The sequence below is a fragment of the Eptesicus fuscus genome, chromosome 3, assembly GCF_027574615.1.
Source record: "Eptesicus fuscus isolate TK198812 chromosome 3, DD_ASM_mEF_20220401, whole genome shotgun sequence".
NCBI classification, from domain to species: Eukaryota; Metazoa; Chordata; class Mammalia; order Chiroptera; family Vespertilionidae; genus Eptesicus; species Eptesicus fuscus.
Window position 1 is genome coordinate 29718254 of NC_072475.1, and position 20188 is coordinate 29738441.

The following is a 20188-nucleotide window of genomic DNA, read 5'->3' on the forward strand; positions in this document are numbered from 1 at the left end:
AGGTCAATTTGCATATTACCCTTTTATTTTATAGGATATGCATAACCCTTGGACACAGTCAATAGTGTGGTGAAGGCCTGAGGCAGGGGCAGGTGTGGGCTAGAAGGGGTCAATGGGGGAGGAAGGGGGGATCTATAATACTTTCAGCAATAAAGATAAATTTAAAAAAAGAAAAGAAAATGGTCCTTCATCCCTTTTGCCATGCAGTATTTATCGAACTCTAGTAATTCCAATGTAAAGCTCAAGGGAAAGGAACTAGTATGAGGGAAGGAACCAGCAGTACAAGGAGCAGCTCTAGATTGTACCAAAATATCAGATACACGGGATGCTGTAGTACCTTGCCTGTCGGCCCTTTTCTTATTCCCCATTTTTATTCCTTTCTCTCATGCCTCTTTAAGCATCTCCTTCCACTTTTGCATTCTCTTTCACTGACTCATCCTCTGCTCCTGTAATCCATGTCATCTAACCTTTGCTTCTTTCTCACCTAGGCTCAATCATATAATGTAATGTATCCCTTACTACAAATATATTAAAATGTTAATGAGCTGAATTATTAGCTGCTCTTAATAGCTCTTGCAGCTATTTCCTTCTCTCTTGTCTTCCCCACTGGTCTGCTGATTAATCTATAGAGGAACACACTTTCTACTTAACTACATTTAAAACCATCTGATACAGATTCCTTCACATTTCATGTTTTCTGTCTCAATATTTCCCATCCTCATCCACCTTTTTCTTTCCCTCTTCTTCTTCAAATTACAGAATAATATGCTTTTTTATTTCTTTGTATGCTTTCCTTATCTCTGCCTCTCATGTGATCATGACATATCAACAATTTCTTATTCTTCCTCATCTTCATCCTCTACCTTTTTTCTCAGTGACTTCTTCCCTTCCTTCTCCACTTCACACCTATACCTTAGCAGGAGAGTTTTGCTAGGTTTAAAACACAACCATGTTAATTGGCTTTATTTGAAATTCATAAATCTCAAATGAGTCAGGAACATGGCTGGACAAAACTATGCTATGGAACATGTCTACTTCCCTCACCATCAAAACCAATGTTGAATATTTTTGTTCTCTTCTAAATCTTTATATCACCCCCTCTTTTGCCTTTATTCTTATCTTGTCTCTGATGTTATCAATAAGATGGTCACCAACCATGATTCAAGCTAGCAACTGATTTGAAATAGCTCATAGAATTATATAGAGAAGCCTTGACTCCTATTGCTATGAAAGAAGTGGACCTGTCTTCTCCATTGTACTTTGGATTCTATTCCTTCTCATTATCTGAAGATCCTTGCTGGTGCAGTTGTGTAGTGGATCATTCTTAGCAGCTTGTGAACATGCTCCAATAGCTCCTATCCTGGAAGTATACTCTGACAAGCCTACGTGCCACCAGAGCCTTCATCTGAATACCTTCACAGCAAATGTCAATGTCTCCTCCTCATCTTATATTGCCTCAGCATCTCAGATTAATCAGATTGTCACCTCTACCTCAATATGGTCAACCATGACCTCTGTGTTACCAGACTGCCTGTTAACCTCTCTGCTTTTATGCTATCTGACCTCTCAGCAGCTTTCAACAGAGTTGACTAATCCCCATTCTTCTTGAAATACTTTCTTCTCTTCCATGTGTTCACACTTTTCAGGTTTTTCTCTCCATCTGTGGCTACTCTCTCAATGTTAAATTTATATTTCCACTTTTTTCTTTAACTACATGTGAATATACCAAATTATGTACTCAATATCTATATTTAATTAACTAATAAGCATTGCAAACTTGACCCCAAACAAACTGCTGATTTCTAGTCTCAGTTCCAAAGATGCTCTTCCCATTTCTTCACATCTTGGTGACCTATCTATTTAATGTTGAAGCCAAAAAGCTAATGATACAAAATTAGTGGGAACCGGGACTTTAACTGGGGTCTTTAGGCTCCAAATATACTATCCTTTCAACTTCATCATATATTTTTTATACATATATCTCTCTATCAGTTTTAATTAATGAAGAAGAGTAAAGATAGTGATAAGTAGAATAAATAATTTCATGTTTTTACCTAAGCTCTCATGAACAGACACACTTAGAGTCACTAAATTCTTCATTTTTCTCCATTGCATAAAATTCTGTTTCTTTGATGCCTGGGTCGTCAGTGAAGCCTTAAGGTCTGTTGCTATATTTCTACTCTGCTCAAAGACATTGCAATTTGCTATGGTGGTATGTCTTCTAAAGAACAAACTAAATAAAATGGTAGAGAAGAATTTACTACTAATTAGAATACAACTTCTTCTGAAGTAAGCCTTTCGCTTAATGCCCTGAGGCAGAGAAATGTGGATAGGTTTTTCCTTCTTATTAATATTTTGGCTTTTTAATGTGGCCAGGAACATTTTTACAAATATATATATAAAAGCCAGCGACCTGAATGCCGTAATGACCAGAACGACGGGTTGCTATGACGTGACTCTACCATTTTATTTAGTTTGTTCTTTAGAAGACATATCACCAGTGAACCATCCCAATCAGGGGGTGGGGCCAGCCGGCCAACTCCCTGAGGCCCCTCCGCCTGGCCGGCCCCACCCCTGATGAGCCCCCACCACCCCGATTTGCCCGCAGCTCCTCCCTCAGCCAGCTCTGCCCCCAATCAGCCCCCCATTCCAATCAGGGGCAGGGCCACCCAGCCAACCACCCATGGCCCCTCCCCCAGGCTGCTGGCCCCCAATTGCCCCCCCCATTTGGGGGCAGGGCCGGCTGGCCCACTGCCCCCAGTCCCTCCCCACAGTCAGTCCCACCCACAATCATCCCCCACCACCCCAATCGGCCTTCAGCCTCTCCCTCCAGCCAGCTCTGCCCCTGATCGATCCCCCCACACCAATCAGGGGTGGGGTTGTCCAGCCCACAGCCCCTCCATACAGCCAGTCCTCTTCTGAATCAGCCCTCCCACCTCAATCAGGGGCGGGTCCCGCTGGCCAATCACTCACGGCCCCTCCCCCCAGCCGGCCCAGCCCTGATCAGGCCAATCAGGGGCAGGCCCACTGGCCAACCTCCTGCTGTCTCCTCCTCCCGACAGGCCTGGCCCTACCTGTGCACAAATTCGTGTACTGGGCCTCTAGTCTGAAATAAAATCTCTTGTAATATGACTGGTGCATTCTCAGTTATCATGAAAGAGGGGCCAGTATTAATAAATTATGAGTTAAAGGCTTTTTATAGAATTTACTTGGAAAAGCAGTTTACCCTAGAGTTGAAAACATTTGGTTGAAGTGTGGTTTTACATTTATTTTTCTTATGTGAATATTTGGCTAGCCAAATTCTTTGTGCAGCTCTCACCAAACCTCAATATTTACTAACTGACATATAGAACTTTCTTGATAAAAACTAGTATTTTGAGTGGTTTCAAAATCTGTAGGTGGAGTAAATGTTTTGAGAGCATGGTAATGTTTAACAATGAATTATGTGTCCTTTATATAACAAGTATATTTTAGGAAAATATTGTTTTAACACTTTCTTAGGAAAATAATATTTTGTATTTATATAATCTCTTCTCAGAGGCTCTCACAACATCAGATCCCCATGGTGCACTATACATGAACTATCACTGTTTTATGATTAGAAATTGGTTAAATAAGACTTCTGCCAAATTTGCAAGCGATATGTAGTTTAACTTAAATTTAATGCACTTAAGGAGATATAAAGAGAGAGAGTAAATAATAATTATTTTTTACCTAATAGAAACTACAAGTGTCATTATAAAAAGTATTTTAAAGTGAAAATTTTTAAGTACTATGGTTAAACATCATCATCTGTATCAAGAACACAAAATCTTACTTCTACTGGGCAGTTATAGATCTGAATATATCCTTGTTTTAGTCTCCTATATATTTATATTTTAATGGTGTTATAATAATATTATTTATATTTAAAATAAATTATTACCAGAAGTCTTAGAGCTGCATTGATCACAGAAAAATAACAAGAATAGGAGCCAACATTTGAAAGATGTCTTCCTAAAGAGTATATGTTAACGTATCATGAAAAATCAGTTCCTTTCATTATTTCAATCTTTCCTTTAGCTTTCTAATTTTTCTCAGACCTAAAATAGCTGTTTCTAAACCCAAAGGGCTTCTTATTTTCAGCAATAAATTGGTTATCATAATTCTTTTTTGTTTTTTCAATTATTCATAACCTATTTTTGAACATCTGTTATCAGCTTGGTAATAGAGGATAAGGATGGCATGAAGAGAGGTGCTCTGGGACACATAGGCAGCTGCCTCCCAGAGCCTGGAAGCCAGGGATGAGGGAGGATCATTTCTACACTGTAACTGTACAGGAACTATAGCACATACCTAGGAGTTTCAATAGTGATACAGACTTTCAAGGAGTACCACAATCCCAAGTACCTTTGCCGTTCTCTCTCATCTTACTTCTTTTAAAAGATTAAGGTATTAATAATGGAAGGAAATGAATCAATGTAGACATTCTCATTAATAAGAATTTATGTCTAAGCAACACAAATGGAGAACAATAGAGGTCAATGATAAAAATAGCAGAGTACCTAAATTCCATACTTCTAACAGTGATTCAAAGCATTTTTAAATTTCCTCACTTAGAAAATGATTGATTATAATGCCTGTGTTCTCAGTACAATTGACATCCATATGGTGAAGCTGATGTCACCCAAAATGCCCCAAATTAACATGTACTGGGATCAGCAAATTGGTTTTCAGAGTAATAGTGTGTTTGTATAATAAGTGACTTTCATATACCTCAATGCTAATTAGCACATTAACATGTTATTATTTAAATATGATCAGCTAATTCATTGGTTTTGTGTTCATACTTCTGTTTCAAGGCTATTTTTAACAGTATTTTCAAGTACTCCTAGCCTCTAAAAAGGACAGATAATAACATATTATTAGCTTGAGAACAGAAGAAATGTCAGCTGGCAGACAACCTCTGTGCTTTCTGATTATTAATTCAATACACTTTTTTTTTTTATGTCCTGGAAATACTGAGAATCCCCAAAGGAAAATGTCATTTAAGATATAAGTGTTTAATAACCAGTGGTGGACTATTTCCCTTTCTACACCACTTTGTCAATTTAATATTACTTATAGGTTTATTAGTATTTTGATATTGTATAGACATTTGCAATCTTGAATAGCCCCTTCAGAGTTTTACTTTTATATGTGTAGAGGATTGATAAATTTCCAATAAAGTGTGTTGTCCTCCCAACAGAGTATTCCTCTTGTTGACATATATTCAGGTTTCTCTGCTGTTATGCTAATAACCCTCTTCTGCTTGTTTGGAAAGGGATTGAATTGGAAATTGTCAATAGCTGTGAAAAGAACAATGGTGGTTGTTCACATCACTGTGAACATGCACTTGGTGGGCCCCATTGTTCCTGTAACCATGGACACCGGCTTGATTCAGATGAGAAAACATGCATAGGTAATGTATGGTAAATGTCATCTTCCTTTAGACCTGTCCTGGATTCATTTAGCCCTTTCCTTTCTAATACTTATTGCTGTAATCTGAGCTACATCTCTCAAACTGCATGGAGAAATAAATCAAACAGTCTCTGGCTACTAGATAAATGTAAAAGAAATATTACTTGGCAGAAGACATCATTATCTTTGGATATTTACTTTAAAGTGAAAGGAGCTTTAAAACATTTAACAAAATATATGGATTTAGTTTTATTTCAGGAAAATATTCCAAGACCTATCTAACCACTGAATGCAATTTGTGCTATCACGTAACCTACTTCTTTCTACCCCATGCAGAAGCTCAATCATATGTATTTCCTTTTCTTTTTTTGTAAATATATTTTTATTGATTTCAGAGAGTAAGGGAAAGGGGGAGAAGAGAGATAGAAACATCAACGATGAGAGAGGATCTTTGATTGGCTGCCTCCTGCAAGTCTCACACTGGGGATTGAGACCACAACTTGGACATGTGTCCTGATCAGGAATTAGAATTGAACCGTGACCTCCTGGTTCATAGGTGGATGCTCAACCCCTGAGTGACGCTGGCCGGACTGCATTTCCTTTTCAACTTGGTGATGACTTGGATGCATGTTCAACTTTGATATGACAGGCACCTGCGTTCCAAAAGAAAACTTTAAAATTCTTTGGAAATCCCAGCTTATTAAAAATGCATTTTTAATAAATAACTTTTCCAACATATTATTAGAACTCATATCATTAGAGACGATGAGAAAAATAAATTTTACTTCAACCTTGCTTCATAATGAATGTGGAATCTAGAGCTTCTGAGAAAAGGGAATATCTACTAAAAACAGGGAGAGTGAGCATCAAACTATATCATTATATGCTCTGTGTCTGAGAGCACCTACAAGCCCCTCTAAAGCAATTTGCCATTATTCTGGAATTAAGTATCATATTTGCTTGTTTTTTTGTGTGTTGCTTTATATTACCTTTCTTAAAAATTATGAGTACTAAAAAAATATTTGACCATTTTATGCTACTCAGTATGGTTAGAGACAAACTAGAGTATCATAAAAGAGGTGAATTTCAAAGGTGTATTTGGGATTTCTTTTCTTATGTGACAGTATGAGTTTCAAGGGATTTTGAAGTTTTCTGGTTTCATAAATTATTTAACCAAAACAATGCCATTACTTGTATATTTTGATCCAACATTGCCTCCTGCATTCTTTTGAGTCTACAGTTGCTACCTTAATGAAACCCATTGCTTTCATTTCTTCTTCTTATGTAATGAAAAGCTTGCTTATATTTTTTTTACCTTGCTAATACCTATATCTCTGGAAAAAATAAGGGGTTCCTTTTTTTCTTTCTCCTTCCCGTCCTTGCTCTTTACTTGTCTTTTCACTAAACCTTTTGTTTGTGACGTACAATTTCATGTCTTTCCTTATTCTTTGAAAAGTACAATTCAGTAAAATTCTTATTTATAACTAGAAAAAAATAGCATCTGCCAGGGTCAAAATATAGAAAATTGCATATTTATGAGATTTCAACATGACATTACATTGTTTATGGCTTAAGTTTATTTCATTTCCCAACAATAAATAACACTCATTCCTAAAGACCAAATATTCACTATAGTAAGGCAATGAATTGTTTGGAGGGTACACATACAAATTTTGCTTATTTACCTGAGAACAGATTAAGGCCATGGTTGATTTGTAAAAATATTCATATCTGGAGGAAATTAAAGAATTTTCTTTTTAGCTTATTTTAGGATCAACATTTTTTTATATTTGAGAATACAAATAAATGGGAAAATAAGTTGTCCAGTCTGCAAATTGTCAACCTGTCTTTCCCAACTCCAAAAATGTTTTAGGGCTAAAACCTAGAGATGCATTAACACAATTTGAAAGACAGCAATAGAAAATCCAAGTGTCTGATCAGCAGTAAGCTCTTTACGTTTAACCATCATTAGATATTAGAAACAAAATTTTTTTCTAACCTTTTGAGTTTGTTCAACAGCTATTTATGGGGGTCACATACAAAAGATCATTTTTTCCAAGGTTTAATTTTCACTCTTTTCTGAAGTCAAAATTAAAATTTTTAATTGTTTTGCCTGGCTTCAATTGAAGCTCTATTTTTGATGAGAGCTAAATTTTTATGAATAGGTGAATTTCTCTGCAATTGGCAGTACTGACCAATGTAAGAAAAACATGATTATCAGAAAGGAGGAAAATAAAATGAAAAAATTTAGCAAGCAAAGATCTTACCAAATACCATCTGAAAATAAGTCAAGGAATTTAGGAAACAGGTGATTAAGTGTTGAAGGGACACAGCATTTTAAGAAAGGCTTGTGATGTAAGAAGGGCGGGGTTTCAGGTGAGTTTCAGACTAGGATGGTTTACATGAGACAAGCTAGAAATCACCTCAGAGGAATGATGATGGAAGAAGTATCTAAATGGAACATAAAATGATAGACTGTGGAGCTCACTTTCCAATTGTGATACACTTGTGCTCCTAGTACCTGAGAACAAGGAATCCTGAGAAATATGTCTTTGGAGGCTCTGTTAGTATTTGAGAAGACTTTAACATATATATTTTTTAAATATATTTTATTGATTTTTTACAGAGAGGAAAGGAGAGGGATAGAGAGTTAGAAACATCGATGAGAGAGAAACATCGATTAGCTGCCTCCTGCACACCCCCCACTGGGGATGTGCCCGCAACGGAGTTACATGCCCTTGACCAGAATCGAACCTGGGACCCTTCAGTCCGCAGACCGACGCTCTATCCACTGAGCCAAACCGGTTTCGGCAAAATATATTTTTTTAAAAAACCATTAAGGATAATGTTTTAAGTTAAATAAAACTGAATTATTAAAAGCAATTTTGCCCTCTATATTCATGCTATTTAATCCAAAGGACAAAGGATGGTTTAATAAAAGAGAGGAAAAAATATCACCTAGAATTTTGTGAGTAGCACTGCTTCTGACATTTTGCAGGAGAAAGAATGTTTTGTGTCCAAATGACCTTCCTTTAGAAGTTTTATGGTGATCCCTCACCTTAGATAATTGACTGCATTTTCTTTCCTCCCTTTCCTCTTGTCTACATTTCCTTACACTGGTACCCTTTCCAAGGTTAATTGAGATATTGACCTTTTATATCTGTGGCTGCTCATGTAGTTAGGGAGCAATGGGACTTTGTAAACTCGGCACTGACAGGCCACCCAACATACCAGCTCAACAAACACAAGGTTGAATTGAACCAAGAGCCTATAGCTAAAAACCCAGACCACCCAATTCCCAGGCGTCGGTCCTAAGGGAGACAGTGGGTGAAGAGTCTGTTGCTACTCCTTGGACAAGTATGTTAGGAATGATCACCTCAAAACTCAAGCCAAGTTGATTATTCTTTGGCTAAAGGGTTTCAATTTGACTTAATTCTGGTGCATTTTTCTTTTCCTCAGAGCAGTTATGTATGTGGACAAAATATTCAGGATTGTAGAATTCTGGGATAACAATGCTGAAGGACACTTAAAGAGCATCACTTAGAAAGCTGTTTATCTGATAGGACATGCCAGGGTAATGTCACCGACAGTAAAATGAAAAACCCTGACCCCACTCATCCTAGCCAAAGCATCATCACAAAGTTCAAGCAAATCCTCTGAAATATTCTACAATTCAAAACACAATATTTAAAAAGATTGTCTGCCCTCTCTCCAAATTGCAGCTGCCACTTCTCTTCCCAGCTTTGTGAATTCCATTTGCTTGCAAAGTTCTGTCATCTGAAGGTCTAGAACAAGTGTGAGACTGCCTCCTCTTTGCTCAAATGTTCACTAAGTGGAATTTTTGACTCTTCCTCTCAAGCTGTTTTGATGTTGTTGTTCTTCTTCAGGTTCTCTGTTTATTTAGTCAAATTGCTGTTTAAAGTGGAAAAATAGCAGAAATCTCTTTTCCTGTGCTTATAAATGCATTTGGAGATTATTTACATACTTTTAAAAATAAATGGCAGGCATAGGAAAAACATGCAAGAAACGTAAATGCGAATGTGAGCCTCATTCTTTTTGTGTTATAGCTGCTTTGATGTCTGTACAATGTAGCCTGAGAAATAGAAAATGAGTAGTAAAACAATCTTAATTTATAAGTGAGGCTTTAATTTAATTCTATAGGCCAGTGAAATTCCTGTCTCTGAAACAACAGAAATGTCCTATTCCCCTTCAGACCTTGATGAATGTGAGAATGGAGAAGCCTGCTGTGCCCAGCTCTGCATCAACTATTTGGGAGGCTATGAATGCAGCTGTAAGAAAGGCTTTCAGATCAGTTCTGATGGCTGTGGGTGTGATGGTAAGTTCCTGAGATCTAACATGAAATCACTGGTGCGATGAGGCAATCAGTGAAGGAGGAACATGTGAGGAAGGGGGTTAGGGTGGGAAAGGAAGGCCTTTCCTGAAGAGACTTGGATGTCTACCTGGTTCTACCATTTACTATCCTATGAGCTTGGGCAATGAACTGCTCTGAGCTGCAGATCCTCACCAGCAAAGTGAAGACAATAATAGGATTCGTTTGGACATTAAAGGAAGTAATAAATGTGAAGTGCCTAACACAGTGATTGAGAAAGAGAAGTCACTCATCTAAAGGCAGCTATTATTATTATAATAACTTATTGGCCCATAATTCCTTTACCTAACTTAATCTATATTGGCAAGTGAAAGGTTCTGGCAGGTCATAGCACACTGCCATACGAGTCACTCATGACAATCTTGCCTGGAATTAGAAAGTTGGTGGCTGAAAATCATTTTAATTAGAGAATAGTAACGAGGATTGCCAATTCATTGCCATGGTCCAAATCTGTATCAGAATCTTTTATATATTATATTAATTTAACTAATGCAAGTTTTAAAATGCAATTTTATAATTTTCTAAGTTCCTTGTTAAAATTGGTTCACTTACCTTTCAGATAATTTCTAGATTATGTATTTGTTTTCACAGGAGAGTATGAATTTAGTGAGTAGAGTTAATTCACTTTTTTACACCATCACATTTAGAATAGTTCATTTGAGCCATTGCTACCATTTACTTTTTTTAAGTTTATTTTTAAAACATGGAATCTTTAAATTTTCATTTTATGATCATTACAATTATTTCGAACCACATTTTTCTTTAAGTCAAAGCAAACATAAGATGATCTTTTTTAATAAGTCAACATATATAAGAATATTATGCCTCAGAAAAAAATAGTGTTTCTTTGCTTAAAGAAACAAATTCCTGAATTATGTTGAGGATGATAAGTGTGTTTTTTTCATATAGATGCCAAGCTCCTCAGCCTTGCAATGTAGGTAACAGCAAAGAAAACACAGATATGATATCTATATATTCTAAACACAGTACAATATATTACCATTTACCACATTTAATCCAATTAACAGGAGCCAAGAAATTTGAATTTCATCGACCATCTGCTCTTAAGCAAAGTCAGCCAAAAGATGATTGTATGGTGTGAATATACATACTTGGGTACATGCATCCAAATTGAAAAGGTATCATAATCTGAGCCAAAGCTTAGAAACCCAGCTTCATCAGTAAACTTTTACTATTGTGAACACATTGACCAAAGTCTAGGCTCAGATATGGACAGTCACATGAAATAAAAGCTTAGCATTCTTTCATCTCTAAAATTCTCCATAAACTTTGTACAGAATTATGCATGGAAGAAATGCTTCATTACAGATACTGAATATTTCAAGAATGAATGAAAATTATACAAAATGGTGTACAGCCTGAGACCATTGAATTTATTTTGTTTTAAATTCCTCATCAAAACCTCATGAACAAGGTCTCAGAAAGACCTTGTCTATGTAGATGAACTACAGTAAACTTGAGTGAAAGAAAAAAAAAATGGGCAGGCTATACTCAAGAAAGTGTCCAAGGCTAAGTTTTCTATAGGACAGTACATTGTCATGAATTAAGGTGACAACAGGAATACAAACATGCCCATGACTTCACCATGTCTATTTTATCTCTCAGTGCCTAAAAGCAGACATTGTTTAAATGTTCCTAGATGTGGACGAGTGTCTGGATACCAGCATAGTCTGTGATCAAGTATGTATTAACTCTGTGGGAACCTACCACTGTACTTGTGAGGAAGGCTACAGAATTGGAAGTGATGGAAAAACTTGCATCTGTAAGTCACTGTGAAGAATCTCATGTGTCTCTTCTAAACTACTTCCACCCCCATTTTCTTCTTCAGGAACAATGGAGACCACGTATTCTTCCTTCACTCAACCTGTCCTCCCCTTTCCTCACAGACTGAGATCTTTTCCTTTTGTTCTCTCTGCTGCGGTTTCAGCTTTGTGATAGCTGCTTCTCACCCTCATTTACAAGAGACTTTTTGAAACGGCCTCAAAGAGTTCTCCCTTTCAGTGGCCCCCTGCCTTGGCTGTCTAGTTCAAACTCTCTCATTTCTCTCATCCACCCTTGCTCGATTTTTCCTTCTTTTAACCAGCATGTTGAATTCAGCCATCTTCCTGTGTGGTCTTAGCTTTAGATGATGATGAGCTAGAGGAAGGAGAAGAGGAATTAGAAGTTGTGAGGTTCGCAGGCCTTCTGTTCAAGAGCCCGCCTAGACTGCTTCATTATGTTGCTCCCTCTCTGCCTCCCACCTACCAAGATGAAGAAGACGAGGACAAAGTGGGAAAAGATATTCGAGGAGAACTAGCTCTATGGCCCAAAGTTGGTGAGTAAAAGAATTTATCTCATTGCAGTCACCTCTTTTCTTTATTATTAGAGAATTCACGTAAATTATTTTATAAACAATTTCATTATCCATACTTAAGGCCACCAAATATTTTAACATTTTAACGGGATGTTAGCAAGAAAAGTGGGACTAATGAGTTTGCCAACCACTGGGATAGGGGCTTAATCACTGAGCTTCCTAGCAAACCCATCATCTTTTATCTTCCTTCCCTTTCACAATTTGCTATGCAGGTATGTGTAGAGGTGTGGGTACATGGTGTTGGGGGCTGTTCAAGTTCAATACAGTAAAATGGAGCTGAAAAGTATCTTTAAATTATCATAATGGGGAGGATTGGGACCTTTTAGTTCTGACTATTAAAACTCCATTAGAAGTCGCTTTTATATAGTTAAAAACTTACTTTAAATTGCTTTGAAATCTAGATTCTTCCCAGTTTTTAAAACAATGAGAACTAACTGTTTAATATATTCAAGTGGACCAAGAAAGTATCTTAAATTCATGAGCAGTTTTTCTTAGATGCATATATCCACACAACAGAACTCAAGCATCAAATCACTTCTGATCAAAATAAATGAGCATTTCCTCTTTCAAAAGTAACAGTTTGCAGCCAGTCTGCTGCTTCCTTTTCTTTTCTTTGTCAAACAGAGCTGCTCTTTTTGTTCTCCTTCTATTTGCTGTAGTTTAACAGAGCTTGATGATTGCTTCAGGATGCATTCAGTAAAATGGCAGAAATATTTTCATGCTTTGGTGAATCACAATAATAATATTAGTAAATGCATCTGCTTAAAAGTAGGAATGCTTTACTGTTTCTTCATTAAACTTCTGATACTTCAATGACTGAAAGTTTGAATGGAAAGAGTTCAGGCCTACTAAGGCAACCAGAACTTGAATGGCCAAGATCTGGAGAGGAGAGAGACCCAGACGGGTGAAATGGACTAACTCTGCTGCTTTTCTCCTTGAGCCATTTACTAATGTGTGGGCTGTGCGGGCAGAGAAGCCAGGGAATCTAAAAGGCAGCTGCTAAGAGGGCAAGGAGCTGAGCTCAGTTACCAGCAGTATCATAGTGATGGGGAGGTAGAGTCGGCAGCCCAGGATCTGCCAAAGGAGAGAGGGCTTGCTCAACATAACACACATTCAATTGGGATGCCTGAGAGTCCCCACTAGAATCAAGGGAAAAACTTGAAATGAAACAATCCTTAAAACAACGGAAATCAAATCTCTCCATCCTTATTTATATTAAGGTCATTTCCCTCAAAAAGAAAATGGAAAAACACTTCATGGTACACTTATACACTAAAATACGATACAGACTTAAAAAAAACACCAAAAACTAGTGTAAGTGCAGTATGGGTGAGTCTCACAAATATTACATTGAATGAAAGAAGAGTGACACCAAGACCACACACTTTACAATTCAGTTTATCTAAAGTCCAAGAAGAGGAAAAGCACCAAATGGCAGGAATATTGATTATTTTGGTGTTTGGGAATCAATGACACTTTCTCTTCATACTTTTTAAACTTCCTTAAATATTCTAAATATCCTTTTGGGACCATATTTCAATAGTATCATTGGAAAATACAAAATAATATCTACTTTAAAAGATATTTTTTGCCATTTTCTTTTTCTGGGACTTTAAGAAATATCTTCAAGGATCGGAGGATTAGTGTGTGTGTGTGTGTGTGTGTGTGTGTGTGTGTGTGTGTGTGAAATTAAGTCTTTCATCTCCATTTTCAGTGACGGAGACAGTTTGAACTAACTGAAAATGTATCATATTCCAGTCTGTTTAGATCACACCTTTGGACATGATTGCAGTTTGAGCTGTGAGGACTGCATGAATGGAGGCCGGTGCCAGGAGGGAAAGAGTGGGTGCTCCTGCCCAGCTGGCTGGGGTGGCATTCTTTGTAATGAGAGTGAGTGATACCCTGAAGGGTTGGTAAGAGGGTGCTCTCTTCTCCTTTACTGTTGCTAGACCGCTGGTGGTGAGTTCTCCTATACGTGTGTTCTCCCTAAAATGTTTTAACCAGGTAAGCCATTGATATGGGCGAGAAACCAATTCATTTGTTGTGCATAGAGAATGCCTGTGAAGCACTGAGGTTTTAAAATGAACATGTGATTAAAAGGGGAGATTTTGTGTTCCCTGGAAAACTTCATGTACTGTTTCTTATTTATCCATGGAGCATAAAAGTTAATAAAGGACCCTAACATTCTAGGCTTATTAAAAATCCCTCCATTTAAATAAGTCATTAGGCCCAGGCAAGCTATTCCCAATAACGACCAAAAAAAAAAAAAAAGTGCAATTAATGGGATTGCTTGACTGCTGCTTCTTTCCTTTTGTGTGTTTTTTTTTTTCTTTCCTTTTTTCCTTTCAAAATATGTTAGTAGAGGCAATGGCACTTTCGAGTATTTTATATGTCTCTCATAAAAAATATAAAAGATTAAAAATGATACCTCTAATAAATGTATTCTTTATATTTTAAATGGAGGTGTACTTGCAGGTACTAAAACGACCAAGTAATAAAAACAAAATATATTAACTATCTTTGTTTCCTCTTTCTCTTTTTAAATTTACCTTAGAACATTTTTTAAGAGAAAGGTTTTCTTAGCCTTTGTGATTAGCTTAGAAGATGATATGAGCAGATTTTTCATTTGAATCCCCAGCATATAGGAAGAAAAAGCACAAATATTGTTTCAATTAGGAGATTGATATGATCTTAAGTCATTACATATGAAGTGGCTTAACCAAGATTACTAGCTAGGGTCTTGAGGACCTTCCTTATGCATCTCTCTGCTCATGTGTCTCTTCTGCTACAAAACAAACAAACAAACAAAAAAAAAACAACCACTTTAATATGAGTGACCCATTTCCTGATACATAAAGCATATGTTTCTGAAATACTCACTAGTGACCCTCTAAAATCAGGCCCTTCTCAATTTTTTTGCTTTTGATCCTAATCACAACCCTTTGCCCAGCTTATCATTTCCAACAAACTAAACTACTCCCTAATTATTGCTTTGCACTTTCTATTTTTGTGCCTTTTGCTAAACCACCATTTTTCTCCATTTCCACTTATTGTATGAAGCCTTTTTGATGGCCCAGTCTAACCACAATTATTTTTATTTCAGTGAATTTAAAGTCTCTCTCTCTCTCTCTCTCTCTCTCTCTGATTAGAGACACCTATTCTCCTGTTCCATTTCTTTGACTAGACTCAGTGCTCATTGTCAAGGTCCTACTCATGTTTCTCAAAACTGGAGGCACCTAGTTCATAAATGAACAAATAAAAAAATTGATATTAAATTACTCAGTTATGTTGACCTACAACTTGACATTGATCTGCAACTCTATAAAACTAGAATCAATAAGTGTTATTGCATGAATAAAGTGAAATAAACATTTTTCTTTATATTGTAAGTTTTGTTGGAAATATGTATCTTCCAAACCCTTCATTTCTAGCATGGCAGCATGAGAAATAAAACTAAAAATCTATCTCAAATACATCAGAATATAGCATGTCTAATATAAAACTAATATAGAGATATTTAAAATGAACTTGCTGATAAGATGAAGATAAGATGCCCCCTTCTTTGACTTTAGAAAATTTTGAGGATCTTTTAAGTTTTCACATGGTCCTTCCTGTATAGGAGTCTGTCCCTAAAAGCAGAAGATTATATATTTTTTTGCATTTCTCTCTGCATTTCTTAAAAATTCTTTACAAAGATGAAAACAAAATATTCCAAATTGGGGGGAAAAAATGTTCACTGATTCTTTAACAAAAATGGGAAGTGAGAACTTTTTTTTAAATCCCTATAAACTTCAATAAATGGATGTGACAAATCATTCATCATCCATATTTTTAAAAGTCCCAGCTGTTCAAACGCTGCAAGGGAAATTTTAAAAAAGAGCATTCTAAAGAGATCTGGAGAGTTAGTTTTCCCATTGAGTAGATCTTCTAGTCTAATCCGTTTATTGGTCTATGATGAAGATATCTGCTTTGAAGTGTTGGGGATTTTCCATGTTATTAGAATGAAACAATTTAAAAATTATCACATTAATTTTAATAGCACCTTTCAGGACTCCATTTCTTTTGAAGAGATTTCATATTGAATATTTCATTTGTTATTATGACACTCTATCCAATTGTCTGGGAAGGTTATTTTCATATGACAGATGAATGGGTTATATATGGAGGGGAGGGTTCATGACGCCTTCCAAATCTTCCAGCTGTGGTTTGGGGTATGTTTGTTTTAAAATTTGTTCCTCCAGGCCAATTGCTCTGTTTGATGCTAATGAATTACTTAGCATATCTGTGCACTATGTGGTATCATATTCTACTGTGTGGGGTAGTGACAGATAATAGCATGGTTTGCAGATGTTGAATTGATGACTTGCTGTAATCTAGATACTGTGCAAGTCATGTAAACTTCCTTAGCTCTCTTTTTCAGGTGGATTTTTTTCTGCTCATCCCTTCTATTGTCACTGTAAGAATTCAAAGACTTACTACATGTAAATTAACAATGTAGACCTAAACCAATGTTTGTTGACCGATTTTTCTCTCTTACTCCTTTTGTTTTCGTCTTTCCTTTTCATAGTGGCCTAGGGCTTAAAAACAAAGAAAATAACAGTGCAGAAGAAGCCAAGTTTCCATATAAGCATCTGGGATGGTGTGGGTGGGTGAATAGAGGAGGTGATATAAATGTAGTTTTGTAATATGTAGCCGATTATGATAAAATGTCAATTAAAATGGTTACTGACATTTTCTAAACAGCTGTATTTACCCAAGTTAAAATTAAAATAAAGCTACAGACATTTTTCCCAATTTATTATTTTTATTGGGCTACTGAACACTTTCCCCCAAAACAACAAAACCGTTGTTTGCTTGACTTCATCATTCTTTGACGAAGAATGCAAATTACCTTGGGACCCTCAAGACAGTCTTAGTTGCATTTATTCCCGGTGAAAAAGACATGCCATTCTTTTCCTACATTTTCTTTCCATTTTTTAAAATAAAAGGTGCAGTGTGTTTCTCATTAAAGTTTTTGGAATTATACAGCAAGGGTATCTAAGCTTTGAAAATGTGATGGTCAGAGTTTAAGGAACAAGGTCAATTTTGTATGTAAACTTTCTTAGCCATGCCTCAGTCATCATTTTAAGTAGCTGCATCAGTAATCCCCAGGAATTACTATGCCACTTAAACTGGAGGCATGCCAGAGATACTTCTCAGGCCTGCAAATTACAGAGATTTTGATTACTTGGTATCCACTCTAATAGGAAGACAAGATTGTTGTGTGTGTGTTTTCCATTTGTATCACAATGAGTATGTTATACTGTGATAGCTCAACTTCTCCATTTCCTTCATAGCTTGTTCCTCCGAGACCAGTGGGGAAGAATGTGGAAGCATCTGTGATTGTCAGAATGGAGGCACATGTGATCCTCTAACTGGGCAGTGCCAGTGCCCCCCAGGGGTGCATGGGAAAACCTGTGAACATGGTAGGACTGTCATGTGCTGGTCACATAAGATAACTCTTTAAAATCTTGAGACTTATTTATTTGCTCTTCATAATTAAAAGGAGGAAAGGAGATGAAAATCAGAGGAGAAAAGGAGAAGAGGGAAAGAGAAGAAATTATGAATGAAAACTTACAAAATGTCATTGAGGCTGTGTGTGGATTTTTCATAGAGACCAGGGAAAAGGCCACATTTTCTACATAGGTTGATAAAGCCAAAAAATAAACTGCTTTTCCAGGCCCAAGATAGGGATTGCCAGAAATCATGAGGAGTTTATTAGGGTCCCACAGATCACGGAACTGGGGAGATGGAAACCACGTTTACTTCACTCTCTGAGAGTTTACAGGAAGGCTCCTACGGGTGTCCTAAATATTCATCCCCCTGGATAATATGTATTCATTCATTCAAATTATATAAAGTCTTTGCAAGGCACTGTGCCACTCATTATGATATGGTAATGTGTGCCTTGGGATCAGAACATGAGGAAAATGCAGTCAGTGTGAGCCACAGCAACTTCTAGAGAAGGTGCACTGCAGCAGAAGCCGGCAAAATGAGGGGCATGAGACAGGGCAAGTGTAAGGGAAGAGCATTTCCAGACTCTGAAGTGGGTAGGAGTGAGGTGCATTAGAGGAACCAGGTTGGCTGGTGGAGCAAACATCCATCGGAGAGTATTCGTGCTGCCTGAGGCAGTCTAAGTAGGGACTCATAGTCTTATTAAGTTTGGAGTTTTAACCTGACAGGAGTGTCCAGTCATTATGGAACTTAGGCAGAGGGTATAACATCATATTTGTGGTTTTTAAAAGATCTCATTAGCCTCCGTCCATCCAGATTGGAAACCTTTTGCGAGCTCCTTATTTCATGTAACAACAGCTCTAGCAAGGTTTGCATATGGGTTAATATTTGCTTTGTTTGTCCTCCCACCTCTAGGATGCCCTCAAGGACTCTTTGGGAAGAACTGCAAAAGGAAATGTAACTGCGCCAACAATGGCCATTGCCACAGGGTGTACGGTGCCTGTGTGTGTGAGCCAGGGCGCTATGGGAGGTTTTGTCATCTGAGTAAGTCACAGGCACTGCATTTGCTCTCAAGGAGGCTCAGAAAAGTACCAAAAATTAGAAAAAGGAAGAGGCTAAAACCATAATTTATACACACACACACACACACACACACATATGTATGTATATGTGACAATTTATGTTCTAGTCTTTGTTTAGACTTCTTATTTTAGAGACTCTAGATTTTGATGAATGAAAGAAAACTATTTCTGAATTCTTTACTTGTTTTTCTCATTAGTGTTTACCTTAATTATTGAGAAAGGATGGTTACTAGCTCATTTAGAAGGAGGCGTGGCACTTTGTGGGAGTTGCATATTAAAATGAACAGAAAAAGTCTCCATTATTTCTGGGTTCTAGTGCATAACATTATCATCCCCTAAAATTTCTGCAACAGGCTATTTATTTTGCATTTTGGCCATCAATCGCATTTTGCAAAAGATGTGAGAACACACCATCACCAGTAAGTACTTCAGTCTCTTCAGTAGCTTATAGGATTTCTCCTAATGGACGTCTCTGGGTTCCCACCATCCCATCTTGTAGCCGTGTGCAAGCACGTATGAGCCTGAAACATTCTCCACCCTGTTCTGTGTGCCCTCTACCTGTTCCTCTACCTGTTCTGTGTGCCCTCCTCTGAAAGTCCTCCCAAGTGGACCTCAGAAATACCATGACCCATTTCTTAATAATAGAGACCTTTTAGAGTTTTATAATGCATTTTTATTTGACTGTCCATGGATTTTGTCTATTTTATAAAGGTATGTCCCGAGAAAACAGAAAGTAAATTGTGACTCCAAATAGAGAGCCAGGAAGGCATCATGGAAAACTGAACCTGGGTAATGAACTGTCTGGCTTGGGTTAGCAATGTAGAAGAGAAGGGGAGCAGGCAGGGGTAAATGTGAAAAATGCAGGTGCAGAGGGCATATTCCAGAACATCGTGTACCTCCTAGAACATGCCAAGGGAAGAAAACAAACCTAGAAGCAAAGATAACATCATTTCTATTATTGTTCCTCCAGTGCAGCAATTGTCAACCTTTGCATCTAATGGCATACATAAACTAATTACTGAAATTCTGCAGGACACCAACAAATATATTTTTTGCTGATGTGACAAAAATAGGTATAATTTTTATTGATTTACAAAAAAATAATAATGGTAATTACCTATCCTTTTGCTCCAAAGTGACTTTTTTAAAAAAATCAGGTGCCTATACTTGTATGTAAGGATTTCTGGTACCAAGAATTAACCAATCAGATGCAACCTTATTTGTGACATGACCAATAAGATGCAACTCTATTCTAGTACCTGTATATTTAAAGTTCAAGACTGGGCATTCACACCAGACAGCTGTTGTTGTGTTGGCTGTTGTCATTTTTTTATTTGACAATCTAAGCGAAAAGAGGTCAGTTCCCTGACTAAATAGTCAGGTAGTACATGTCTTAATTCTGGCAGCACA

At 37.1% G+C, this 20188-nt stretch overlaps 1 protein-coding gene across 1 annotated transcript in view; it reads left to right on the plus strand.

Annotated features, from left to right (window-relative positions):
* LOC103286797 (EGF-like and EMI domain-containing protein 1) overlaps nt 1-20188 on the plus strand; it is a 146802-nt gene that overhangs the window by 116656 nt on the left and 9958 nt on the right. Inside the window, exons 6-11 of the mRNA XM_054712956.1 lie at nt 5303-5440; nt 9653-9775; nt 11970-12164; nt 13962-14093; nt 17540-17668; nt 18612-18740. Of these exons, the coding sequence (XP_054568931.1) occupies nt 5303-5440; nt 9653-9775; nt 11970-12164; nt 13962-14093; nt 17540-17668; nt 18612-18740 (846 nt within the window). The remainder of the gene's footprint in view (nt 1-5302; nt 5441-9652; nt 9776-11969; nt 12165-13961; nt 14094-17539; nt 17669-18611; nt 18741-20188) is intronic.